General features: G+C 53.0%; 1 protein-coding gene across 4 annotated transcripts in view; it reads right to left on the reverse strand.

Annotated features, from left to right (window-relative positions):
* The window catches only part of CLIP2 (CAP-Gly domain containing linker protein 2), a 76,999-nt gene extending 50,836 nt beyond the window's left edge, over positions 1 to 26,163 (reverse strand). For 2 of the 4 annotated variants that reach the window (XM_039849535.1, XM_039849534.1), the window contains exons 1-2: positions 25,864 to 26,162; positions 6,558 to 6,748 (exon numbers count right to left, since the gene is read on the reverse strand). In XM_039849535.1, coding sequence (XP_039705469.1) covers positions 6,558 to 6,681 — 124 coding nt within the window. In that variant the 5' untranslated portion in view covers positions 6,682 to 6,748; positions 25,864 to 26,162. Of the gene's footprint in view, positions 1 to 6,557; positions 6,749 to 25,863 lie in introns of all 4 variants that reach the window. The other 2 variants (XR_005650003.1, XM_039849536.1) reach the window with 2 other exon arrangements.
* Between the last annotated feature and the right edge of the window lie 1,520 nt (positions 26,164 to 27,683).

Genomic DNA, 27,683 nt, shown 5'->3' on the forward strand with positions numbered 1-27,683 from the left:
CTGCCCCTGAAGGCCAGAGGGAACAGAGTGTACCTATGCTAGGACTGGTTCCTCAAGTAGCTGGTCAGTTCCCTAAATATTCCACAGAACATAGTTCCACACAGGGTGTTAATTAAGAGATATAATGAAAGAAAAATTAATCTCCAAATTCAAACAAGCTCGAGAACCAGTAGCTTGAGCAACGTTAAGGTTGCTTTGCTGCAGGACTTCTCAGAGACTTTAATATGCTAAGGAGCACTGTGTCTGCCTCAGAGGGGCTATAAATAAGGTGACCAAATGACTCATCAGCCAAAACCAGACTCCTTAGAGAGAAAGGAGGTGTTATTAATATAGCATCATGCCAAGACCACAGGGCTGTCCCTGGCAGAACATGGTCACCCTGGCTTAAAGTACAGCATTTTCCTCTCTGTGTCACCTAAGGAAACCCTGCCTGCCAGACCAACTCCAACAGCTCTCATCGGCAACCAGCCCACAAGGCTCCATTCTTCCTTGGTTTGTACAGCCTGCCTCCCAGGATGCCAGGTTACACATCTGCACCCCACCCAGAACACAAGACCTAGGAGATGGAGCCCACCCAACCTCCCTCTCCATCCTTGGAGCCCCAAGACCAGGCTGAAATGCAGCCTCACCATGACGCTGAACTCCCCTCCCTGGTAGCCCCAAAGCAACACACATTAATGTCCACAAACCCCGAAGCTGCTTTCTGCTCTAAGCCCCCTTCCCTCCCCAGCAGGTGCTCAAGGCAGGGTCACAAAAGAGATGAGGTCTCTATGGCATTTCTCAAGAGAACTGGCTTTCCCACCATGAGCCGCCCAGCCCAGTCTACCCTGAGGTCAGTCCTTCTGATGGTGCCCACCGATATGGCCTCCAGGGAGGGCTGAGTCCACTCCTCCCAGCCCACCCTGACCAAGGCAGGGTTCACCCCTTCTGGCCACCACAGGCTCGGCATCCCCCTGCTATCCTGCCTCTAGCCATCTGTCCCTAAAGAAGTGACCCGCTACTCCAGCTACTCCAGGGTGGGCCCCAGTGCCAAGGATTGCTCAGCGTCCTTTCTGAGCCAAATGGAACTCAGAAGCCCCCACCCAACAGAATCAGCCAGGGACCCAGTGGGGAGAGATGTGGGTGGCTTACCCTGGAAAGAGCAGAGCCAGCTCCCCATGGAGAAGCCCTGCTGCAGCCACACACAGCAGGCAGTGCTGGCAGCTGGGCCCCCGCCCCCCTGGATCAATATAGCAACGTCAGGAGCATTAGGAGGCTGCCCTGCCCCCTCCCCACCCGCCTCACAACCCAGCCACAAATAAGCTCATCTTGGCTTTCCCCATCCTGATGCCATTAAAAAGTTTAGGATGTGGTTAGGGAGAGCCGGAGAGGTTGACCTTGAAGGCAGTGAGTGCTGCCTGGGGGCCCTGCTGATTCTGCAGGAGCAAGGGCTGGAAGTGGTGCTGGTTCTGCCCAGGTCTGCATCTGGGACAAGTTACTTTAAATGGGGATGATGCCACTTATCTCCCAGGAAGAGGGGTACCAAGGTGAAAGACATAATCCTCTGGGGGTGGCGTGGGGTGGGGTCAGTGCCTAAGACTAGAGGCTAGCTGCCACACTCTGGGGGCTCTGCCTTGAGCACTTCGAGCTGGTTCCCATGTCTGGAGCACCCACGGGGTATAGGGGCATCTGGGTCCCAGCTCAGTAAGCCAGAACTGAAAGCTCTTAAACCAGCCCTATGTGGGCCCTTTGTGGACCCCATCCTGAGTGGACCGCTCCCTGTCTGAGGGGAAATCCCACGCACTCCTCCTTGACCTCCTGTGTCCTGGGTCCCTAGCATGAGGAAAGGCCAAAAGCATACTGGAAGACAGTTGTGATCGACCTAATGAGAAGAGCTCACTCCTCCCATCCTGCCACCAGTCTGAGGTGTAAGGTGAGTGCGCGGAGCTGGGACTGAACTTGGGGCCCCGGCCACCGCCACCTCTAGGGTGGGAAGCAGGTGCCAGTGGCCTCAGCCAGCTTTAGACCCAGCCCACCTTGAGTCTCGACTCCAGCCCAGATGCTCTCTGGCCCTGTAACTCTGGGCAACTCAGCTGACAGCTCCAAGTCTCAGTCTTCCCATCTTTAAAATGGAGAGAAGAGCAGTTATTTTATTAGGCTGTTAATGAGAAAGAAATGTGATAAGATGCCTGCTGCAGGGCCTGCCTGTGACCTGCTGCAGGGCCTGCCTGTGACATAGCAAGTGCCGAATGCCACCCTCCTAGATGGGACATCTTTGGGGCTGGACCACAGTGCAAGGGATGGGAGAGATCCTGCAAGGACCTGCCTGCCCCCGCAGAGGGCGAGGGTGGAGGGAGCTTAACCGTGTGCGATGGTCTGTCCTTTTGCTCAGCAGCCCCGAGTCCTCCCCAGGTCATTGCAGCCAGATCTTCTTTTGGGGGCCAAGAGGAACACCCCCAGCCTGGACTGGCTTGCCCCAACCTGAGGTTCAGAAGCAGATCCTACAGAAGGGCTAAGGGCCCACCTTCACAGCCTACTTCGGTCCCTTCTTTATCACTACTACAGGGTGGTGTCAGGCTATTCCTGACCCAACGGGAGGGCCATATCCAGCAGCAGTCTTGGGCCAACAGCCTGGAGGCCTGAACTCCCTTCTCCCTTGGGCCCAGGCTAGATTCCATACTCTGCAACCCCAGTCACAGCTCCCTAACTTCCATCTGGGGCCCTGGGCCATTCTCCACACTCCCACTCAAGCCGCCCTCCAGTCCTCAGTCATCAAGCCTCAGGGCCTTTGTAGCAACTATTCCCCCTGGCTGGATGCTCTTCCCCTAACTTCAGCTGGGTTGGCTACTGTCACTCAGGTCTTTGCACCAATGTCACCTCCTGAGCGAGACCTTCCCTGACCACGTGATCTGAAGCAGCCTCTAGGGGTGCTCCATCTTGTTGGGCTGGGCTGCCCCTGACCTCGCTGCCCCACCCAAGCCTTTGCCCACAGGTGTGTCCCAGACCATCCTCCTGCGAACCTGCTCTGACCACCTCCGGGCCACTTCCTGATATGAGAGACCCCCTCCAACAGCCCCCTTGGCCCTGGCTGCTCCATGTGTGTCCCAGCTCCGGAGACTGACATAGGCCCTCTCATCTCCATGGGGTAGAGGGCAGAGGCATCAGTCCAAGCCCAGCCTTTGGCTAGACCCTCCGCCAGAAAGCTGAGCTCATGCTTTGGGACGCAGCCACTGCCTTGATTCCCAGAGCAAACTCCAGCTTATTACTGTCCCCCACCCCCGACCGGGCTCCAGCCTCTACCAGACCCATCCCTCAGTGCTCTGGTGCTCCCCACACAGGGTCCCAGCCTCTGATGGTGGGGGTAGCACTTCCAGCACCTCTGTAGATGACCAGTTCCACGGGGTGGGGGAGGGAGCCAACAGGAGTGGCGAGAGGGAGCCACCATCTTGCCCTAGTGCTGCCCGTCCTCTCCAGAGACTCTTGTTATGAGACCTGGAGCAGAGAAAAAAGCAGCTCTGAGTGGCAGGAATCTCCCTTCCCTTCTCACAGGGTTTTGCTGCCTCAGCCAACCACTCCCAGCTCTCTGTTCCTGCCCCCTGTCTGGGTGTCTGCAAAGGCAGCAGGTGCCAAAGGAGCTGGGAGGGAACCACCAAGCCCAACTGCAGCCTTTCATGCCCTCGTCAGGCAGTGGGCTATGGCTCTATAGTTAATCAGGCATTCATAGAGTGGTACCTCCTCTCTCTAGAACAGCCCTGTGGGGTAGCGGGGCCCAGGCCAAGTCAGCCCATCCGGCCTCCACTCTCAGGGGCTCCCAGATCGATGTGCAGTGTGACTAGGAAGCAACCAGCAGGCTTCACTGTGCGCTCCATCCCCATTCCCTGGAGTGACTACTACGCGGCTGTCCAAAAGGATGCAAAGGTACTGCAGGCACAGAGAGGCACTTCACAGAGAATACAATCAAATGTGGAAAAGATGCAAATCTAGGTGCAACCCATGATTTAACTGCTTAAACCAAAATGTGCAGCAGGAAAAAAGATCGGAAGGAACTGTATCACAGTGGTGGCTGTGATTACATTCAGCAAGGAGGTAATGGGTATTTCTTCTTTTGTAACTTTCAAGTTTTTCTGTAATGAGATTATGGATGGGTGGAAAGAAAAGAAATTACTCTTTAATGAGTTTTGTACCTGCAGGCACTTCGCACTCCTTAACTGACTTGAGCCCATCAGAGAGATGTTATCATCCCATTAGTAGCTCAGAGAGGTTAAGTAACATTTCCAGTGGCAGAGCACATTAGAGCTGGATCAGAGTCAGATTCAGGCCCCTTTTGATCAGGGAGGGAGCAATGAGGAAAGAACTCAGAAGGTGCTATGGGGCTCTCTCCAGCAGAAAGAGGGTCATGGTCAGCCACACACACACACACACACCCAGCCCCCAGCCACCACTGGACCAAGTTCAGCCTACCCTGGCAGTGAGTGCAGATATCAGATATTCTCGCCTGGGTGACTATATGTCATTGGTCTCCTCATCCCAGATCTTAACCCCCACAGCCTGTTTTCCACATGGTGGTCTGAGGAATACGAACATCCAGTTATTCCTCTGCTAAAACCCTTCAACGGCTCCCACTACACTTAAACCCAAATCCCCTACTCTTCATAATCTGCCTCTGCCACCTTCCTTAACCTCATTCACACTCCTCTCTACCCAGACTTGTCTTCCTTTTTCTCAAACCAAATTAATTCCTGCCTCAGGGCCTTTGCATCATTTGTTCTCTCCACCTGGAACATTCTCCTCCCTTGTTTTCTCTCACCTGGCTTCTTTGCATTGCTCAGGAGTGCCTCCGATGAGTAAAGGAGGATTTTTCACCTCAGAGGGGAAGTAGGGACCTGCAGACGAAGCTGTACGGGCAGATCTGCCTGTGTCGGTCTGCCCATGGGCCACACCGCACGGCTTCCTCATCCTTTCATGCTGGTTGTTTGGCTCTGCCAAGGACCTGGGTCTATGGATTGCCTATGCCTTTGGCTTAAACTTTCCTTTACCCCACTCAGGGCCCAGATTTCCCAGTCTGGCCTCTGGCTGGTTTTTGTTTCTCCAAACTTCTGTGCCAATCAGATAGATAGATAGATAGTGTCTTACCTTGACGGCTACAGTATAATCAAATCAAGGATTTGTGCCCAAAGATGTTCATCACAGCATCATTTATCAAAGTGAAAAATAAAAAACAATCACAATTTTCAACTGCAGAGAATGGGTTAAGAAAATTGTTCTAATTGCCTCTCTCACATTCCTTTTGATTTACAATCCTCCAGTGGCTTCCCACTGCTATTAGGATGGACATTCACTCCTCGCACAGCCCCAAGCTGCCCCCGCCAGGTCCACCTCCATCTCACCAGCACGCTTCCCACTGGTCATGTTCCAGCCTCACTCGCTTTCTTTCCCTCCCTTGTACTCACTTTGATTTCTGCCACTGAGCCTTTGCACGTGCTGTTTCCTCTGCCTGGAATACCCTCTCCTCTTCATCTAGTGAACCATCACCCTCTAGACCCCAGCTCACATGTCCCCTCCTCAGGGAAGGCTTTGCTGACCTCCCAGACCTAGTCAGGCCCCTGTTGTAGGATCTCATGACACTCGGCCACCCCCACCAGACTGGCAGCCCCCTGAGGGCTGGGACCACATCCTGATTTGCTCAGAATGAGAGCTCTAGTGGTTAGGAGTTAGGACTGTGCCAAGAAAGCAAGCCCTTGACTTATATTTGTTGAATAAACAAGACTTTACAGCCATTAGAAATAAAGAACATGTGAAGTTTTAATTACATAAAAATTCACCCAATTGTATTAAAAGGAAAAAAAGCAGATTTTCAAGTTGTTTATGCAGCACAATTACAAACAGGTAAGAAAAGAAGTAGAAGGACGTAAACCAAAATAATAGTTGCCTCCAGGGGGTGGAATTATAGGCAATTTTACGCCTGCAGCAAACTTTCCAAATATCCCACAGTGGGCTATTTTGCTTTTATCATCAAAAAAAGCAAGTAACTAACAGCTTTCTCTACCATTTGCCCTCAGAGCTGCCTTCAGATTTGCCTTCAGCCAGGGCGCCCTCTGCCCGCCAGCAGAAAGACTAGAAGTCAGATAAAGAAAGGTTAAATGGCTGAATGGCATGGTTCTGGGTGGCAGACAGGAAGACTGGTGGGAAGATGGGGCTGGCTCCACAAGGATAATCTCAGACCCTGGAAGGGGAATGAACGGGAGCGGGGAGGCTGGTGGAGGCTGGAGTTTGAATCCTGGCTGTGTTTTATGGGCTGAGTGACCTTGCGCAAGGTGCCAGGTCTCCCTGGAACTCCATTTCTTCATCTCTAAGTGGAGCCAACAGTGGTGCCCGCCTTCTGGGTTGGGAGAGCATGAAAAAGAATAGCTTACGTAAAGTATGCGTCAGTGCCTGTAGCCAGTTAATTTTTAAAGGGATCACAGTCAGACAGAAAGACCTTCTGTATTGATGGCCTCCAGGCTGGCCACAGAGTGGCTTTTCCAAGAAGTCCACTGCCCTACCTGGCCCCTCGCCCTTCCACCCTTGGCCCTGCGCACCTTCCTTGGAGCCGGTTGCTGCCACCGTGGCAGAGGCTGAGGTTGACCCAGTAGACGTCCTGCCCATGGGGCTTGAGTGTTTCCCCCCACGGCTGGGGGGCTTCAGGCCACTGGGCTTCTGCATGGTGGTGCCACTCAGTGGGTGGATAAGGGCCCGCACAGGTCACATTCTCTCCGCCATCGTCACTCACCTGCAAGAAGAGAAGAGGAGTGGTCACATTATAACATCTCTCTGAAGCCAACACAACGGGACTCCAGGAATTCCAATCCTGTGAAGCAGGGATCATCACCCCTTTTTTCTATATAGGGAAACTGAAGCACAGAGCATAGCAGCGGCAGCAAGTGTGGGCCCAGCGTGGTGGTGGTGCTCTCAGGACGAGTGTCCTGGTCTGTGAGACTCGGAAGTTGGGCACACTCTCTCTACCCACCTCCTGGGTCCAGGAAGCAAAACTCAGGAGCAAACTGGCTTGAGTCTGTAGCAATGCCATATGAACCCCAGCAGCCCCATACCAGGACCCCAGCAGCCCCATACCAGGACCACGAGAGTCAGCACAGCCACCAACAGCTGAATGTGGCTCTTACCACAGAGCACAGACTGGTATGGATTCTAACACACATGGCAACTTGGTGGGTTACTCTCCATCAGCCCCTAGGTTCTCTAAGACCAGCCAATAACTCACATCCCTCCTGATGTGGGCCAAAGTAACACCTAATTTCATCAACCAGCTCATTGTTCTATCTTGCCACATGGGCCACACTCCAGCTCTAGGGCTCACCATCCCAGCACCTGCCCACTCCACCCAGTGTGGGGACATATATACAGAGAGGCCTATACCAGCCTCAGGCCTATACCAGGATGGACTCACTTGCCCTCCTCTGCCTGCCCTTTCACCGTTATAGGTCCTTGCCTTTATGACTAAACACAGAAGAGTGCAATGCCTTCAGAGTATGGGGCACGAGTGTTTGACAAAGGGGACTCCAAAGAGGGGAAGTCTCCAAAGTGATCAGTTCGGGGCACCAGGTGCCAACAAGATGGGGCTGGCTGCAGAGGGACGGGAGGAGAGGCAGAAAGGACAGGCCCACCATTCCCCGGCCTCCTCCCGCACTGTCCTGTGTGTGTACACCCATCCACTCTTGCACCAAATGTCTATGAAGGGTGCACCGTGGGCCAGGCCTCATTCTGCCTCAGAGCCACAGGCCTCTGCCTTGGGGAGCACACGCTCCAGTGGTGAGAGGAAATACAGAGCACCAGGGGGTGAACGGCAGATGCTGGGCAAAAGTTTCAGTTCTCAGGACCTTGAGAACAGGTGGGGATCAATGCTGATGCAGTCAGGGCTGCCACACTGTGCACTCATCCAGCCATATCCTTATCCCACCCTTGGGAACAGAGCATTGCTCCATTTTAAAGAACTCATTTCTCCACTCTTGATCCACGTGACCTATGTGGCTGAACCTGCATGTACACCTTGAATAGACACATGATCCAGGCTTGGTCAGAGCCCCCATAGCTAGCTGAGGAAAGATCAGGTGACCCAAAGAGCATCAGGGCTTGGACTCTGGCCGGAAACTTTAAGAAGAGGTGCTCTCCTTGCTCTGGGGCTGCCGGGCTGTGGGTTGGATGCCAGGAGCTACAGAGGCATCCCAGTTACCGCATGGGAGAACCTGCCAGGAGCGATGCCAACACAGAGACAGTAGAGCTGAATTGTTGGATTTGGAAGACCGGGATTCAGATGAATCTGAAGCTGGTAACTGGAGCCCCTCACTTGCATCATGCGACGAATCTTCACGCACATGTGCACTGTCTTCTCTTTTTGTCAAAATCTATTTGAGGGACACCGTTGCTTGCAACCAAAAAAGTTTTCACTAATAGAGAAGTTCTGACTAATACAGAAGCTAACCCAAAATGCTCACAGTAGGAATATGCAAAGTGTCCCCAGAATGGCCTCGGGCCAGTAAGATGAGCCAGCCATTACCTGTCCTGTCCTGTCCTGTCCTGGTACAGCTGAAAGGATCAGCTTCTCATGTGGAGCTGCCGGCCATAAGAGTAGAGAAAAATAAGCTTCCCCAAGGCACACAGTGATGATACCTACAAGCCCAGGTGAGCCGACAGAATGAGGCATGCCTGCCAACCCTGACCTGGCCTCTGGAGCCTGCCAAATCCAACACTACAATCCCCTGATTGACAGTTCTGATTCCCTAGGAATTCAGGAGCCCAGAGTCACCTGATCAGGTTAAGGTATGAGGCTACTTCCTTGCTCCCCAGGACCTGGCCCTCCAGGAAGCTCATTCACTGGGGAACTGCCCCGTGGTTTGTGGACATCTCTCTCTCTGAGCCTGGTTAGGCTGTGTCAGCATCCCCAAGCCTGAGAGGGACTCACTGAACCAGCAACGGCATGTGAGAGTGGTCTCTGGTGACAGAATGAGTGGCCACTCTGTGGGTGGCCAAATGGGCTTCCTGCTCCTGTGGCTTAGCCAGGGGACCCTCTGACCTAGGAAGTCTTGATGCAGAGCCAGAGCCACACATGCCTGAAGCAGAGAAAGAGTGTATTGCTGGGTCAGAAGCGAGGTACAAGGACCCCCTCTCTGTGCTCTGTGCCCATTGCCCCTGCTCTGCCCAAGACCCTTCCAGAGAAAAAGCTACGAATCGTATGTATATCTAATAAAAGACTTGTATTCAGAACACATAAAGAACTCTTACAACTCACTAAGAAGGCAATCTAACAAAAAATGAACAAAATATTTGAATACCATTTCACAACCATGAAGATATGTAAATAGCAACAAGCACAAGAGAAGATGACCAACATGGCTAGTCACCAGGCAATGAGGATCGAAACCTCAGAGAGATACCACTTCACACCAACTAGAATGGCTAAAAACAGAAAAACTGACAATGTCAAGTACTGCTGAGGAGGTGGAGCAACTGGAACATCCGTGTTGTTGGTGGAAATGAAAAATGGTACAACCACTTTGGAAAAGTTTGGCATTTTCTTAAAAAGTTAAATACATACCTACCACCTGACCCAACCACCCGAGAGAAATAAAAACGTATATCTAAACAAAGATTTGGAAAAAAAAAAGTTTGTAGCAATGATATTCACAATAGCCACAAAACAGTAACAACTCAAATGTCCATCAACTGGTGAATGTACAAACATTTGGACATCTATACAATAGTACACCACTCAGCAATGACAAGGAACTACTGATAATTGCAACAATATAGACAAACCTCAGAAAACATTATGCTAAGTGAAAGACTCTAGACACAAAATACTACATATTGTATGATTCTAATTACATAAAACTTCAAAACTATAGACAGAAAGCAGATCTGTGGTTGCCTGGGGGTAGGACCAAAGAATGACTGAAAAAAGGCATGAGAGAACCTCTACATTCCTGGGAAGTAGAGATGTTCTAAATCTGGATTGCGGTAAGGGCTACACAGCTGTATGTTTATACTAAAAGTTATCTTTTAGTATACTTATACTGTATACTTAAAATGGGAATTGTATCTTGTGCAAATTAAACTTCAATTTTAAAAAAATTTTTAAAAATTCTTGAAGGCTCCCCATAGAAGTTAGTGTGATGGCCTTCAAGGCTCACCTCACCTTCACCACTATGACCCACCCTCACCATCTCTACTCCAGTCACACTGGCCTCTGGCCACTCCTGGATCACACTAAGCATGCTCCAGCCTCAGGGCCTTTGCACATGCTGTTCCCTCTGCTTGGAATACTTTTCCTTCAAATATCCAGGTGTGTTGCTCACCTACTGCAACGTCCCCTTCTAAGATTAAAACTCTTACCCAGTCCTCCCTACTTCGACCTTGCTTTTTCTCTGCTGTAGGAGGACAAAGACTTGGGTCCTAACAAGAGAGCCTGGTGCCTACAGGATAACTGTTAAATGAATGAATGACACTGGCCATGGGGTAAGAGTCTCAATCGCCTCCTCAGAGCCCAGCACTCAGGACTGAGTGGCTTGTGGTGATCAGTCCAGCTGGCTGTCTGATGCTACGGCTTTTCATATAGCTGGTCTGACCTCCCCACTAGCCAGCGTGCCTTGGAGACAGGAACTAGGGTTATAACAGTGTTCTTGCACTGGAGGCTCCACAACCAGCCTTACTGCTGATGACCCTGCATTTCCTCACCACTTGCCTGACACTTTCCCACCTCCTAGTCTGTGCCTATACCTTGTCTCCCACCTGCTTCACATCCAAATCACCTATGAAACACCTAGCTCAGTGCCTCTTCCAGCAGGTATCCCAGGATTTTGGCCCACAGGAACACAGGATAACACCCTGGGCCAAGAGAAAGGATACTGTTCTCGTTTATCTTCATCTTGCCTCCTGAGCAATCACAGGCAACCCCCCAGTCTCTCCTTCCTGAGAACCCAGCCCCAGCATGGTACCTGGCACAGAGCCAGTGGCCTGGAAACTCCATAGAAAGTACACCTGCAGTGCACTTTCCATCAGCACTTTCAGGTCAGTACTGGACTGATCACCACAAGCCACTCAGTCCTGAGTGCTGGGCTCTGTGGAGGTGATTGAGACTCTTACCCCAAAGGCCTTCAAGGCCACGAACCTTGAGAGGCTTCCAGGAGAGGCTCCTACAGTTGCCCTCCTGCCCTCCCTGACCCCAAATGATCCCAGCAGCCTCGAGTAGGAAGAACCTATTATGTGCCAGGCCTTGTCGGAATATGGCCTCATTAGTCCTTGCAAGTCCTGATGAGGCACTGACCATCATTCAGGTAGAGCATCTGAAGCTCAAAATGTTCACACACAGCTCAGTAGCTGGGACCAGCCTCTGGTCTGGCCCTCCACTGCCTCCTTGCACTGCCTGGCCCAGGCCTGGAAAAACCTTTGTGAGACCCCTGGCCTCTGGGGAAAGCGTCCACGTGCCCTGCACACAAAAGACAACAGCGGAGCTGCTGGGAGAAGAGAACAGAGGCAGCGCGGACTCAGTCCCTGCCACCGCTGCTGAGGGTGCGGGGAGGACGAGGGGAGAAGAGGCAAGAGCCCACTCCCCCACTCCTCCCAACCTCCCTTCAGGCCTCCGGAGCTGAGGGAGCATGAGGAAGAGAGAAGAATGGTGAACAGAAAGAGGGGGAGGAGGACTCAGGCCAACTGGCTTTTGTGACTCAGCCCTGCTCATGGAGTAGAGGAAGAGAAGGGGTTTCTTGGAAAAAGCTCTCACACAGTGATAAATTGGCCTCTGAAAACACTGCAGCTGATCGGGGAGGACTGGGAGGCAGGGGAGGGAGTAGATTTCAGCCTCATGGCGGTCCAAACCCCAGACCCACAATGAATGGCTGTGGGAGCTTGGCCCAGTGCCTCAGTTTCATCACTTGTAAAATGGGGTAAAAGTATTGCTGCCTTGTGGGGGGCGCCAAGGAGTGACTCAGAGGACACAATCTACAAGCATCCCTCCATGCCTGGCACACAGGAGCTGTTGGGTAGGGCAACTGTTGCTACTGTGCAGTGTCTATTATGATCTCCAAAGGCCTGGGGTGCCCACACCACCTCCCCCAGGGACTCGGGCCCAGACGAGGCTGGCGTGGGAGAGGCAGGAGAGGGTGTGTGGCATTCAGATTAACAGGCCCCCTTTGTGCTTCTCTCAACTGCCATTTACTGAAGACAAACCTGGGCTGCATTTCAGGGTCTCCATTTCAGCTGCCCAGGGGTGATGCACTGCAGTTTCAGTGGAGATGAGGACCGAGAACTTTCTGCCAAACGGCAGTCCAGGGTACAGCCCCGACGGAAGGGCAGCTGGTGCCAAATAGGGCAGCGGAAAGCCCATCGCCTAGTGCCAGCCTGCCCAGAGGGAGAGGGAGGCAGCACTGGGAAGGGGGCTCCCAGGCCAGACTCCGCTGGGGGACTAGGCCATCCTTACCCCGGGCCTCGTGCTGGGGGGCAGTGCTGTGGCAGGACGCTGCTGCTGGCTGAGGCTGCACAGCCCAGACCTCAAAGAAACTCATCCTGCTCTCCCAGGGCCGCTCCTCCTCCTCTCCACCCAGGGGTCCTGGCAGTTGGGATACCTGTGCTCCCCACTCCTCTCCTGAGCCTGAGACCCAAATGAAGGTATGTGTGGTGCCGAGATGAACTTACAGTACGGCCTCTGTCCACTCCCTGAAACCCTGAGGCTCAGCCCACAACGCACGATGGGGGTGGGGGTAGGGATGAGGGAGTGGGCTCTGTATCAGGGAGTGGGGTGGGGTTTTGGAGACAAGGCAGGGAGTGAGGGGACTGCGAGGCACAAACCACACTCTGCCAGGTCAACCAAATAGCTGAGGATTTAGTGGCTAAAATGTATGTTTGTGGGGGATAGGGGCAAGTAAGGCTCAGAGACCGGATGGGTCAGGGATAGGGAAGGTGGTCTTCCAGTGATGCCCGGACATCAAGCTGAGAGGATAAGGATCCGTGGGGGACGTCAAGCAAGGGATGTGACAAATCAGATGTGCACATTAGCAAAACCGCTCTTGGGAGCTGATAAGGACCATGGAGGGAATAGGGGGCAAGGAAGCTGCTGTGATAGACAAGGGATACGACAGTGAGGCCTGAACTGCAACAGAGGCAGGGGAAAGATGCTGAGCAGAATTTGGTGGAAAATAGGATATGGGGGCGCCCGGGGCTCCAGCGGGTGGTAGAATCTCTCATACTGGGAGGGACCTGCTGGAAGAGACCTAGGAGAAGGTAAGGAGTGGAAGGGGCATGCTAGGTGTGACGTGACTGAGGAACTCTAGGGAGGGGGAGAAACGGGAGGCAGAGTGATAGGTTGTGCCCTTGGGAGAGTTCCTGGGGACGGCTAAGGCATGGGCCTGGAGCACCCGTATGTCATGTGAGTGGCTAAAGAGGGAAAAGGCGCCACAGGGTACAGACTCAAGGACACCGCAATATTAGACAGTTTTCGTGGAAAGGATGGAGGACTGGAGGGCCGCTGGGCCTCCCAGAGATGAAGGAAACGCAAGCCCAATCACAAGGAGCTCCCATTCCCCACCTAATCAGGCGAAAAGACAAAAAGCCAAGTGACGCCAAGTGCTGGAAAGACCAGGGAGCAAGGGCTGGTGGGCCATTGCGGACACAGCCTGGGGGAGCACTCCAGGGGCAGGAGACTCAGCTGGAACCACGGATCCTTAGCTGTGCATCCTGGGAGGCACCCACAGGGTGCTTATCGCAGCCTTCCATGCAACAGCTGGGAAATGTGGTTTGGGGGGTGGGAAACAGGGCTGGAGCAGGGTAACTGGGGCTTCATTTCTATTTATAAGATTTGTTCCTTAAGTCCTGCAGGATGTACATGAGTGTTCATTATATCCTCTCTATTCCTTTATTTGAATGCTTAAAATATTTCATAATCACTCTTTAAACAAACAAACAAACAAAAAAAAAGTAAAGATAGACACATGGGGAAGGGGGAGGAAACAGCCCCCAAACAGAGTGGACCCCCACAGGTGCTGACCACCAGGCCAAGGCTCCCTGAACTGACAGCGAGCTCTTACGTGGGCATGGCACAGGCTTGCCTAGTCCTGTCCCCCTGGGCACCCTAATGCTCACAACTGCACCAGAAACCCAGTGCTACCTCAACCTCCAGATCCAGCAGGGGTCCCAATGACAGGTGTGACCACAGTCCCCACAAGCCTGCTCCCAGTGGGCTCCCACTGCCTATCCCATCCAGCGTGGAAGGGAGGTTCATTCTGTCTGCATTTGACCAAGGTTCAGGGAACCGCGCCCAGTAGCAAAGCTAGAATACTCACGCACAAGCGGAGAGTGGGGGAGGGCAGGGATAGGCTCCCTCCCTTGAGTCTTGCCAGCTTGAGGTGGAAGCCAAAGCTCTGAGCCTCAAGCCAGCTACCCGTCCAGCCTAGAAGAACTGGGGAGATGACGCCTGTCTGCCGGTGCCCTGTCTCAACACCCACTCTCTGCTCTCACTGGGTCAGTGAAGCCCCACAGGAAGCTGGAGCCAGCTCTGGCTGTGCAAGCCCAACACTCAGCACAGCTGCCAGCCAGTGATAGGGGATGGGGAGCCCAAGAAGAATGTGGTGGTGACGGGCCCTGCTTCAGATCTCGAGTTGCCTTGGAAGTACCAAGGGGCCTGGCAGTCATCCAAAATCAGTGTGGACAAGGGACCCACTCAAGTCTCAGAGCAGAGCTGGGGCTGGAATCCAAGCTCCACCAGCCAATATGGCTTTGAGGAGGGGGAGGGAAAAGGAAGCTGGGAAGATGGTGGGGCAGGGCAGGGCAGGGCACGCTGTGACAGCAGCGTGAACAGGAGTACAGAGGCCCTCATGGTGCTAAGCAGGGAAAGACAGTCCAACTCAAAAGCCCCAAGTCAACTCCCACCTTCTCTGGCACCTGCACTTGAAAGACAAGCCTGAGTTCCAGTCTCATACACTCATCATCCTCACAGCTTCTAAGCTTGGGGCTGCAGTCCTGTTTTGTAAAGTCAGCATCTTCCCTGTCCTGCCAACAGCCAGAGTGACTGCAGAGCCCTGGGAATGGCCAGCCAGTCAGTCTTGCCTGAGCTGGACACACAGGGCTTGGCCATCCATCCTCCCTCAGCTTTGGAAGGATCCTGTCTTCTAGCAAAGAATAAAGGGGAAAGAGGTTGTGTCAGATCTAGGGAAGGGAAGAACATCAATATAGCTCCCTGCCTTACCTGCAGGCACGCACATGTACGTGCATACACACACACACACACACACACAGTTGGCATGCTCAGAACCAGGGCACAATCATGGTCCAAGATCCTGCTCCAGGCTATGTGGCCACCCACAACCCTGCCAAGCGGATAGCTAGACCCTCCTGCCACTGCTCCAGGATGCTGGGCAGGCATCTAACTGGCTCTGCCAGATGGAGTCCCCCACCAGGGGAACAGCATGGCTCAAGTTTCCCTCTGACCCATGTTTATTCCCATTTCAAAAAATGGGAAACTGAGGCCCAGAGCAGAGAAGTGGTCAACACAAGGTGACAGAGCAAGAGAACAGGACACTGAGGTTCAACGGCTCAAATGAACAAAGTCTGTGCTGGGTAGGAGGATCCTCTAGACCAGACAGAGTCAGAGGCCCAGGGAGAAGAGGGGCCTGCTGAGGTTACCTCACCCAGCAATCAGGACAGACAGGAAGGAATAAGCCCCCGTGTCCTGCCTCCCCCACCACGATGCTGACCCAATTGTTCTTTCACTATTGCCTCCTCCACTTCCGCTTTCTGTGGCAGCTCTACCCAACACATCTAGACCAGGTAGCTGCAGGAAAGCCACCCCATCTCCTGGGTTCTCCTCCCTAACCCAGCCAGTCAGGCCTCCTCCCTATGGTCAGAATTTGCACAAGCAACTAAAAATTACCCCTGAGCAAAGGACAGTCTTTATAATAAGTGGTGCTGGGTCAACTGGATAGCCATGTGGGGAAATAATCATGATCCCTCTTGTGGTTGGCAAAATAAGGCTCCCCCAAAACTTGTGAACCCATTAGTTTATATGGCAAAGAATTAAGGTTACAGATGGAATTGAGGTTGCTAATGAGCTGACTTTGAGATGGAAGATGATCCAGGATTATCCAGGCAGGCCCAATATTAACCACAAGGGTCCTTATAAGTGGAAGAGGGAGGCAGGAGTGAAAGAATCAGAGAGATGGCAGTGTGCAAAGGACTCAGTCCAATATTGGTGGCTTTGGAGACAGAGGCAGGGGCTACCAGCCAAAGGATGCGGGCAGTCTCTAGAAGTTGGAAAAGGCGAAGAAACAGAATCTTCCCTAGGGGCTCTATAAGGAACATGGCTCTGCTGACATCCCAATTTTAGCCTAGTGAGACCCATTTCAGACTTCTGACCTCCAGAACTGTAAGATGATATATTTGTGTTGTTTTAAACCACTAAGTTTGTGGTCATTTGTTGTAGCAGCAATAGGAAACTAATACATTTCACACCACACACAAAAATCAATTCCTGATGGACAGCATGTCTAAATGTGAAAGGTAAAACAATACAGTCTTTAGAAGAAGATGTAGAAGATCTACATAACATTGGAGTAGGCAAAGATTTCACAAACAGAACACAGGAAGTTCTGAAAATAAGGGAAAAGATGGATAAATTGGACAAGATTAAGATTTAAGAGCTTCTATGCATCAAACGATCCCACTGAGAGTGAGGGGGGTGGGCAAGCCACAAAGAGGAAGAAGACACTGGCAATTCCTATATTCCACAAAGGCCCCATATTCAGAACGTAAAAAGAACTTTGACAAGTCAAATTAGAAAACTCAGCAAAGGACTTGAACAAAGCACTTTATAAAAAGAGGGTATTCAGTAAACATATGAAAGGATGTTCACCTTTATTAGTCACCATTTTAACACCATACAGCCGCCAAAATGTATAAAATGAAACAGACTGACCATACCATGTGTTGATGAGGATGTGGATTACTCAGAATGCTCATGCACTGCCAGGAGGAGTATAAATTGGTGCAAGCAATTTGGAAAGCAGCTTGGCATTACATACTAAAGCTAGATAAACCCAACCCCAAAATCCAGCAATTTCATGCCTAGGTACACCCTCAAAGAAATGTGTAGATACTTGCACCAAAAGACATGTTCTCAGGGTGGCTCCATAGTGTACTGGTTAGCACATCTGCTTTACACACAGAAGGTCCTAGGTTCGCACCCCAGGTGGAGCCACAGACCATACCCCAGGTGTGCCAGGCCCTGGGTGCGCCAGGCCCCCTGAGTGCGCGGGGGGGCGCGGGGGGCGCCTGGCCCTGGGTGCACCAGACCTCACTTGGCAGTGAGTGCGTGGGAGGAACCTTCAGGAATCATTCCCTGGGGAAATGGCAGCATCCATGGGGTCGGGGTGGAGTGTGGAGTGGGGGTGAGGGGTGAGGGGCGGGGAATTAAAAGGGGGCGGAGACATGTTCTCTTCCTAATACTCGCAAACCGAAAGTAACCCAAATACCTATCACCAGTAGAATGACTAAATAAGTTGTCATTTAGTCATGTGTGTAAATAAATTCACACAATGAAATAAAATATAGCAATGAGAATAAATGCACTACAGCTATGAGTAACAATGTGTGTGAGCCTTGTGATTAGAATCTTAAGTGAAAGATGCCAGATATAAAAGAGTGAATGAAGTATAAATGTATGCTTGCATTTAAAATTAAGTTCAAGGTCAGGCAACATTTATTTACTGATGGTGTTAGAATCAGGGAAGGGGTCACCCTTGGGTCAGGGATAGTGACTGAAAGTAAAAACAAGAGGGGCTTCTAGAGAGCTGGCCGCTTCTGGTTCTGGGTTTGGATGCTGTTGCACAGGCATTTCACTTTGAGAAAATCAACAAGCATTGCTCTTATGACATGAGCACTTTTCTGTATGGGTGTTGTACTTCAATAAAAAGTGTAAAATTACCTGGGCAGCAGTGGAGGAAGCAGGGGTGGTCCCTACACTCTGGCGCCTTCCCACCCATTAGACTGTCCCAGCCGGTGGCACCCAACCATGGGCACCTACTGGAGTGTCTGTCTCTCCACAGTTCTCTGAGCTCCCTGCAGGAAGCCTCAAGCCCCATGGAATTAAGACACCCAGGGTCTAACACACAGTGGTGCTGTGCTCACTAAACAACTTTCCTAGACACCAACCTTCTTCCCTACAGAAGGTCAATTGAGTCAGCACCCTGGCCTCCTCTCACTCCAGAGCCTTCTCCTGAAGAAGGCAGGGAGGAGGCTGAGCCCACTGAGATCCAGACCTGGTCTCTCTGTGACATGAGAGGCCCAGCCAGAGGGGTGGGGATACAAACCAGGGCCCACAAGGAAGGGCCAAGGTGTGGCAGCTTGGAGAAGGGACGAACAGCCAGGCGGCCAGGGACACTATCTATACCTCTGAAAGGCATAGATAGTGCCTTTCACCAGCCTAAGGCTGCTGGAGGGCAGAGGAGGGAACAGTGGAAGAGGGACAAAATTTGGTGGTCCCAGGGGTGAGGTCACTAACAAGCCCTCAAAGTCAGTTGTTTCTTTCATTGTTCCCAAAAGGCAAACCCTGTTCCCTACTGTCCCCAGCCACCAAATTCTGGCAGAATGCCAGACACCCACACACGCCCATACACACTGTCACATTTCCAGGCCTTTGCATGTGCTGTTCCCTCTGCCGAGAATGCCCTTCCTCTAGGCTGCTGACAAACTCCCTCAGCTCTCATTGAGAGCAGCTTAAGAGGGCTGGTTCTTTGCATATCTCGTTCACTGCTGGGCTCTTAGTACCTAGGACAGCGCCTGGGTCAGGGCCTAGCACACAGAGCTCAAAACATGTTTAATAATCACATGAATGAATGAAAATGCCCTCCTCTGCTACCCTCATCCTCCTCACGTTCAGTTGGAGGCCCATAGCAGCTTGTCCACACCCCTTCAACACACTCACTGACTGGCTTGAAGCGATGTCTGGGAAGGACGCAGCAGAGCAACTCAATGCTCTGAATGACTCACATCCTGCTGGAAATCCAGCACCAAGCACACCTGACATACACAGTGGATGCTCACTGGGTGTTGGTCCAACAAGCAAAGCAGGCAGTGAGACCCCTATCACTGGAAGAGATTAAGCAGAAACTGAGGCCTGCTCTTGGAGCAGGCTTCTTTTCCAGTTGGCATAGCTGCCTTGAAAAGCTCTCCAACATTGTGCAGCTATTATTACATCAAAAACAACATTAACAGGAAACTGCTGAGTGCCCCCCACCTTCCAGGGCTGGCCCACCACAGGCAGAAGGTTGGTCCCGTGTCCATACCTCTCTCTGTCACTGGACTTTGTTCTTCACTGTGTTTGACTCTGAATCTGTGTGGGTGTACCTGGTGCAGGGGACTCAGGGTGGGGTGACACCCCATTCTCTGTTGAAGTGCTCCAGTCTAAGGAGCTACAAATCTGTAACATTTTTTCTGCCCCAGGCAGCAGTCTAAGTGCTTTATAAATATTAACTTATTTAATCTTCATGATAGCCCTGTAAAGAAGATACTGTTATGAGTTCCACCTTACTAATGGGGAAACTGAGGCCCAGAGAGGTTAAGCCATTTGCCCAGCGTGACGCAACTGATCAATGGCAGACCTCTGTCATTGAATCTCAGGTCCTCTGGCCATGGAGCTTATGTTCTTAACCACTTCTCTTTACTTCCTCAGAACCAAGACCAACTCTCCTCCAGGCACCAGGGTTGGGGAGTTACAAGGGCAGAGATTTAGACAGAGGTTAGGAGGGCACCCCATGGCACTCAGTGGCCAGGCCAGTCCACAGCACCTGTGCCCACTGATCCGGTCCTCTCCTGTCCTGGCCTTGTTTCCTGGGCCCCCTTCCCTGCCAGCGCCCTGAATTCTAGCCTCCCTGAACTTCTCATTGCCCCTTCAGACACCCAAGTCACTTGTTCTTCCAGGGATGCCTCTGACCACTTCTACCCTTGAGTCAGCTCCTGAGGTGGAGTGGGTATGCACAGCCCTATATCATGGTGCCCCAAGCTTCCTCAAGAGAGGGGGATTCTTGGGGCAGGGACCAGTCTAGTTTCTGGTGCATCGGGTCTCACCTAGAGCCTGTTAGATACTTATGGAAGGGTTGGCTGCAAGCATCAGCTGCCAGCCAGGACCCTCCAAGAGGAGTAGAAGGATCAGAGGACGGATCCACCCTCCCTCGATTCCTTTGCATTCTAGATGTCATTTGCCCAAGACCACACTCTCTGTCCCTCACTCAGGCTGTTGCGTTATATATAGCATGGGCTTACACGAGACAATGTGAAAATACGAAGCTACGCCAAACTCCTTGTCATTCCAAACTCCCGTTTGCCCCTTACATCTAGCTGCTAGAAAGCTCAGAGTCAAATGATCTCCCATAGAAGGTGCAGAAGTCTCCTCAGGCATCATTTGATTTCTGCTACCCTTGGTTTCCTCTTGCCCCAATTTTCAGTGCCTTTTTCATCTCATTATACTGTTAATTTTGCAAATCACCTCAAGTCCTTTCTGGAATCATACAAGAATACACAAAACGCTCTCGGATGTCTTCCCTCCTCTGCTCCCTGGTCCCTGAGTCCAGCACAGCTGCTGGCCTGAAAGAAGCAGACTGAGCTAAGTGACTGAACTTACAAACAAATGTATGAAGGGAACAGTCTACATTAGAAACAGACCTAAGCAGAATCACAATACAAGATAGCAAAAAAATTGAAGACACCAAATGTCTTTCCTCTCCTTATCACAGAGTCCCACTACCAGGCACCAACTGCACACTCCACTTGGAAGGATGGTGGGCTCCACACTGAGCCCCCAGACAGACACTCTTCTCCCTGTTGCCCAAACTTCTTGATTTTTCTCCTTTTGAGGCCATCCTTCAAGATGCAGCTGCAGTCCTAATCCTCCAGGAAGCCCCCGAGGCCAGGGGTCCCCAACTGGTACCAGTCCATGGCCTGTTAGGAACCAGGCCGCACAGCAGGAGGTGAGTGGCTGGCGACCTAGTGAAGCTTCATCTGTGTTTGCAGCCGCTCCCCAGCACTAACATCACTGCCTCAGCTCCACCTCAGATCATTAGGCACTAGATTCTCATAGGAGGACCGGTCCCTGGTGCCAAAAAGGTTGGGGACCGCTGCCCTAGGACATCTCACCCACCTAAGGCCCTGCCTACCTGAGTAACACCTAGAATAACTTGCAACTATTGTCAGGGCAATGTTCCCATTGGGCATTGAGGTATCTCTTCTACTCTGGCCTTAAAATGTTTCTCAAAGTTACTAATCTTGTTCATATTTCAGAAAGGGTACTGATGTCTTTCTAATTCAGTAAAAGCTTCTTGAAGGCAGGGTCTGAAGCTGGTGTGCACTCTGCTCCCCACACACTGAGAGGCTAGTTTCCTTGCAGCCATCACCAACTCCTACCCTCAATGCCACATGTGGGGGAAGAGGGGGCTGGGGCACCACAGGAAGGAGCTGGAGCCAGGTCGAGACCAAGCAGGAGCAGATCAGCCCCGGACACCCATGGGATTGCCTCCTTAGGGAAGGGAGGTTGGAAAACCAGGCATTCCTCGTGAGCCTAGAATTCCACCCTCTCATGGCAAAGAGGCTAAAGGGGCAAAGAAGGAAGTAGAAGAGGAGTGGGTTTCTTTCCAGCTGCAGCTGGAGTCAAAGGTATAATTCCAGGGATGGAGCAAGGGCTGCTGAGTGAAGACAGAAGCCAGGAAGTGGACGAGGCCCTGCATTTATGCCTTGTTAATGAAAACCACCTGACCTGCTCTGCTTTCTGTTCAGAAGGGTAATATTTCATTATCATTTTGAAGCATTTCTTTTGAAAACATGAGTTTTGTACTATTGTGTCTATGCACCAAGCCTGGCAGTGCAGACCAGAGAAGTGAGAGGTGGGACAGGTTAGGTTGCATGCTGGCAATGGGAACCCCCAGTCCCTAGGTGCTGAGAAAAGTGCCCTCCTCTGCTCCCGAGCCAGGGCTGGAGGAGGCCCATAGGGTGCAGCCTCAGCCACCCTGTCCTCCCCCCACACTGGTCAGATCAGTGCTCTCCGGTTTCTCCCAACGACTCATACTGCTGAATGGTGGAGACTCACACACTGTATCCTGAAGCATCACAGTAAACTGGCCATGAGTCTGCCTCTCCCATCAGACAGAGCTCTCAAGGATGGTGACACCCCCATTCTCCCATCCACCCCCAGCACACACCATGTGTCACAAATGCAGCCAACACTGTATCGGCTGTGCCCAGCGCTGTCTCCCACTCAGCCCGAGACCACGTGGTCTACCCCCCACCAACTGAGCAGACACAGTGGGTGCCCTTCCCTGGGTTGGGCCAGTCAGTCTCGCTCGCACCCCGGGACTGAGGGAAACACCCCCAGGAGGTCCTGTGGCCTCAAGCTAAATCCACCATTTGGGGCAGCCATGCAAACCCAGAGAAAGCCAGCCTACAGGGAGAAGAAAAGGGACAGATGCACTGGGAGAGGCAGAGAAAATGAAACCACAGTCCAGAGAGGAAAGCTGGAGGAGGGGCTGCCTGCCAGCTTCCCATGTCCTGGGGGAGCCAGGCCACCTGCAATTGTTTGCTGCACAAGTTCCCTTTCCCTCCTCTTAACTCCCCTTTCACTTAACCTAATTGAAGGAAGTTCCTGTCCTCTGCAACAAAATTATCCCAGACACATGGTCAGAGCCCTCCCTACTTCCGGCTCAAGAGCAGGCCTGCTTATCAAGCCATGCCCACTACTTAGTTTATAAGGTGAGGCTGGTCTGTGTAGGGAGGGCACTGGAGAGCAGTGCTAGGAAGGCAAGGCACAGCCAGCTGGGGCCCTGAGAGCCAGATAGCATTTGGACTTTGTACTTGAACAAATGGGGTGGAGGTGTCTGAGGAAGGCATGGCCAAAACTGTGCTTTAGGGAAATGAACATGGTAACTGGGCCTGACCGGCATGCAGGAAGGGGGCATGTCTCCCAGGCACAGTGGGTGCTTAAAAAAATGCATGGAGGGCAAACAGGGAAATCTCTCTATGCCTTGATTTCCTCATCTATAAAACAGGGATATTATTAAGATACCCGCAAACTAACACATGCATTTAAAGAGCTCAAAACAGTTCCTGGTATACAGTAAGCACTCGATATGTGCTAGGTTTTTTTTTTTTTAAGCCCATACAAAGGCTAATGTTCTCCCAAGAACCACTGGGCAGGTGCTATGGTCTGAATGTTTGTGTCCCCCAAATTCCTATGTTGAAACCTAACCCTCAATGTGTCAGTGTTAGGAGGCAGGGCCTTTGGGAGATGATTAGGTCATGAGGATGGCACTCTCATAAGTAGGATCAGTGCCCTATAAAAGAGGCCCAACAGAGCTCCCTAGCCCCTTCAGCCACATAAGGACACAAGATGTCTGCAACCTAGAAGAGGGCCTTCACCTGACCATGCTGACACCTTGATCTCAGATTTTCCAGCCTCCAGAACAGTGAGAAATAAATTTCGTTTTTTTATAAGTCTGTAATATTTTGTTAAAACAGCCTGGACTAAGATGGCAGGGAACCAGGAGGGTCAAGAATGCAGCTTCCCTCCTCCTCTGGGCATGAAAGCAGAAGTAGGATACATCAAGAGGGCAAGGTTAATCTTTAGGGTGCCAAGGCCAGGGAGGGGAGGCCATCGTGGACCAGACTGGAAGGAGCAGAAATGGCTGGGACTGTGGGGATGGTGGCCTTCCCATCACCAAGGGAGGCTGCACCGGAGCAGATGGGAGCAACTGACAGAGGAGGCTACAGTGAAGCGGAGAACTGCAGGGCCTTGGTGGTGCTAACAGGCAGACTGCCATCAGGCAAACAGCTGGGGAGGGGATGAGCCCTGTGTGCGCGTGCGCGTGCGCGTGCACGGAGGTTGGAGGGCCACCCGGCGCAGTCACAATAAGAAACACTGGGCATTCAGTCCACCATAATGCACACACTTCTGTCTATTCAATTCTCTTAACAACCCTAATAGGTAGATACCATAAGTACACTCATTTCACAGATGGGAAAATCGAGGCAGAGAGATGTGTAACGACTTGTCTGAGGTCACACAGCTGACAAAGCAGGGATTTGAACCCAGGCTGTCAGAGTCTGGCATCTTAAGTCTTAGCTGCCAAACTGGACAGGAAATGCTGGAAAGGGATTGGTGTCCAAGGGTGAACCCCCAACTTGGGATTTCAGGCCCCGGGTACAGAATTCCAGGCACCACCTTCCCAGCCTACTGGGTATACCTGGGGGTTTGCAGGTACACACTCATGCGCCTTAGGCTCCCTGCCAGGTACCTTCTGCCAGGTTCTTCTTTCTTTGAAACTCCTCTCCATTTCCACCCACCTTTACCCATCATAGACCTGCACATTAACACCACTTATAGGCCAGGTACTGCAGACCCAAGGCATCCTGGGCTCATGGCTCATGGAGGAGGGTGTCTGAGGGGCCCCACCAGGAAAAGTAAGGACAGGACAATCTCTTCCCTCAACAGAACTCCCTTGCCTAAACCCCATGCTCCATCACCTAAATCCTTTGCTGTTCCTCTAACTCAACAGTCACGAGGCCTCCTGCCCTCTTCTCTGACTCCTGGCCCTGCCCATGCTATTTCTCTGCCTGAAACTCCTTTGGCATCCTGGCAGTAAACTTCTGCACAGGGCTCCATCAAGCTTCCTCTCCAGCCCATCCTCCAGTTGTCTCTCCTCTATGCTTTCAGCTCCCCCACCACTGCACTCAGCTATGCTCCCTGGGGGTAGCCGTGCTCTCTGGGGCCAGTGATGCCCCAGTCCTGTGTACCTGCCAGCCCCTGGGCAGTGCTGGGCCAGGTGACAGCAACTGGATGAATGAAGACTCATTGTTTACATTACAACTGGTGGGGAGTCTGCCTCACGCACAAGGTGAGGCGGGCCCCACGTGGTGCTCCCTGCACCCTCCTCCTCCTCTGCTAACAGTCCTAGGCCAGCCCCACCCCCGCTAGACTCCCCCTAGGATCTTACAAGGGTGAGGGCAGCATCCTCTCATTTGGACTTCCATTTCTCACCCAGAAGGGAGAGGTAGGGTCTCAGCGATTGAGAGATGGGTGTGTGACTCCCGGCAAGGTGTCCCTCTGCCCAGCCTCCCCAGGGTGGAGATGGGGCTGCAGCCTGCGTGGCAGTGCCCAGTGGGCATCCGCCCCGCCCAGGCCCCGCCTGAAGAGCCCAAACGGGCGGGTCCTGGAAGCCCAGGGAAGCATCCTTGGAGGCCGCGGCCCCTCCCTGTGGAGAGGGCAGAAAATCTGCTTCCTCAGCAGCATCAGCTTGGGGGGCACTCCTGCGGGAAGCTGCCCTACTCCAGGATCCCTTAACCCCTTCAGCCATGCACTTCAACCAAGTTTTGCAAAGGGCATCGTCCAGGCGACGCTAACCTGCCGGCGGGGGCTCCGTGTCCTCCCGGACCTCGAGTCTGCGGGCCGCGCCCACCAGGCTGTGACCCCCGGGCCCGTGAGCCCAGAGCCTGCGGCGCGTCCAGAAGCCCCGCGCCGCCGTTGCGAGAGGGGACGGGCAGCCCCCCAGCAGATGTGCCAAACCCCCATCTGTGGGTGGGGGAACAGAGGGTGCTGGCGATGCCCTCACGACAGGGACACGCAGTCTGGGAAGCGTCTCCCAACGCCAGCAGCGCCCCCTCCTCGCCTGCAGGCACGGAGAAGTTGGGGTGCACCCCAGGACCAGCTCCGCTCACGCCCACCCGCCAGCCCCGACCCTGCGGCCTCTCCCACGCCCGACAATGCTCCCACGTCCGCCCGCTTCTGCCCAGGCCGGGGCCACCGCATCCCTGGGTTCTTTGTTGCCCGGCGATCCCCCTCCTTCAGGATCCCCCCGCTGCTCCTACCTTCGCCCCTCCGGCATCAGGCTGAGCGGTGGCGGCCCGACGCCGGCCTCCTCGGTGGGCCCGGCCGCCGCGGGGGGAGAGGATGCTGCGGCCGCTCCCCGCCGCCCCCCGGCTTTGCCTTCCTGACGCCGGGACCCTGCGCTCGCGCTCCCGGCCTGGGCCTCGCGCCGCGTGTGCGACCGGCCGGCAGCGGGCGAGCGGGAGGAGCTGACCGAGGCAGCCTGGCCGCTGCCTGCGCGCCCCGCGGCCAAGCCGAGCGAGCTGAGCAGAACGGAGCGAGCGGCCCGGCTCCGGGAGGGAACAAAAGGGGCCGGCGCTGGGGCGGGCGCCGGAGGGCGGGGCCTGGCGCGGCGGGGGTGGGCACGCGGGCGCGCGAACTCGCGGTTCTAGGGCCGCGGCGCCGAGCCGCCAATGGGCGGGCGGGCGGAAAACGCAGCGGAACCTCGTTGTCAGCCAGTAGCTGTGAGTTGGTGGGTGTCCGGGATGCGCCAACCCCGCTCTTAGCTCTGGACACCTATTGGTTCTTCAGTCGTGTTTGGTGAAATAGCGTCCTTCAGACTTGCTCCTCTCGGGAGGATGGCCTAGACCATTTGGAAGAGATGGAAATTCAGGAAGCTGGGGGTAGGGATGGGGAGGTTCCAGGAAGACTTCACAGATGAGGTGACGTTGGACTGGACACAGGAAGAGATGAGGAGGGGATGGCGTGACCGAGGGGCGAACTCTAGGTCTTACTGAGCTCTTCAGAGGCCAAAGGGGTTGGTAATAAATGACACGCGTTTCTTGGTAATATGCTCCCAGCACGTCTTTTCCAAGACACAGATGGAAGCTGTAACCTCCTCCCCGGGACAGGGTCGTTCTTCCGAGATAGAGAGATTGGCACTGCCTGGCTCACCTCCTGGGGCGGGGGTGAGGTGGGAGTGGTGGCGGAGGGTGGGGACAGAAGCTAAATGGCTGCCCAGGGATGAGAAGTGAACGAATCCCAACCAAAGGTGACTGGGTGTGGCCGGCCTCTGTGCCTTTGTGTCCCTTTTCCCCTTTGGTAAACTAACCTCCTCCGAGCCTTTGCCTTACTGAGAGCCTTTGCCTTGCTGGTTCTATCCGTAGCCCTCTCCCTCCTTTCTTTGATAAATCATCACTCCCCTTCAAAGCCCAGCTCAAATTGACCTTCATTTCCCTTGACCATGGGACCGAGGGTATGTTGGGTGGGTTGTGGTATGTACAGCGAGACTCATCTGGAGGGCAGGTACCAAGCAGTCTTGTTTATATCTTTTAAGGCATCCAGTACAGTGCCTGGCTAAGGGTAGACACTCAATTGACACTTGTTGAATGAATGAATTTGCTAAGTTGCCACCAACCATCCCTTCACTGCCCTGGTATCCATAATGTTTGAAAAATGAGTTAATCTCTGAAACCCAGTTTCCCCAACTTTAAATTGGGGATAGTGTTTCACTTCAGTTCAGCAAATGTGTAATGATGTATAATGGTGGAGGCTGGGCACTTGCCAGCCCTGAGGAGCTGGTGAAAGGTGCCAGACCTGGAGACCAAGTCGGTAAGAGGGTGTAGGGTGAGCCCAGAGGAGAGTGGGCTTCTAGGGGAGGTGTCAGCCTGATGGGAAGGCAGGGGATTCAAGGCAAAAAGGCTGTATTCAGGAACTAGGGAGCAAATTGTTCCGTGTGGTTGGGATGGGTGGTCTGGATATTAAGAGATAAGGCCTAAGGCATAGTGCAGTGGTAAAAATCCAGCTCCATCACCTCCAGCTGACCGGCAAGACTTTCTGGGCCTGTTTCCCCATCTATCAAATGGAACTAATGTTAGACTGT

The sequence above is a fragment of the Pteropus medius genome, unplaced genomic scaffold (genome assembly GCF_902729225.1).
Source record: "Pteropus medius unplaced genomic scaffold, Ma_sr-lr_union100, whole genome shotgun sequence".
Taxonomy (NCBI): domain Eukaryota; kingdom Metazoa; phylum Chordata; class Mammalia; order Chiroptera; family Pteropodidae; genus Pteropus; species Pteropus medius.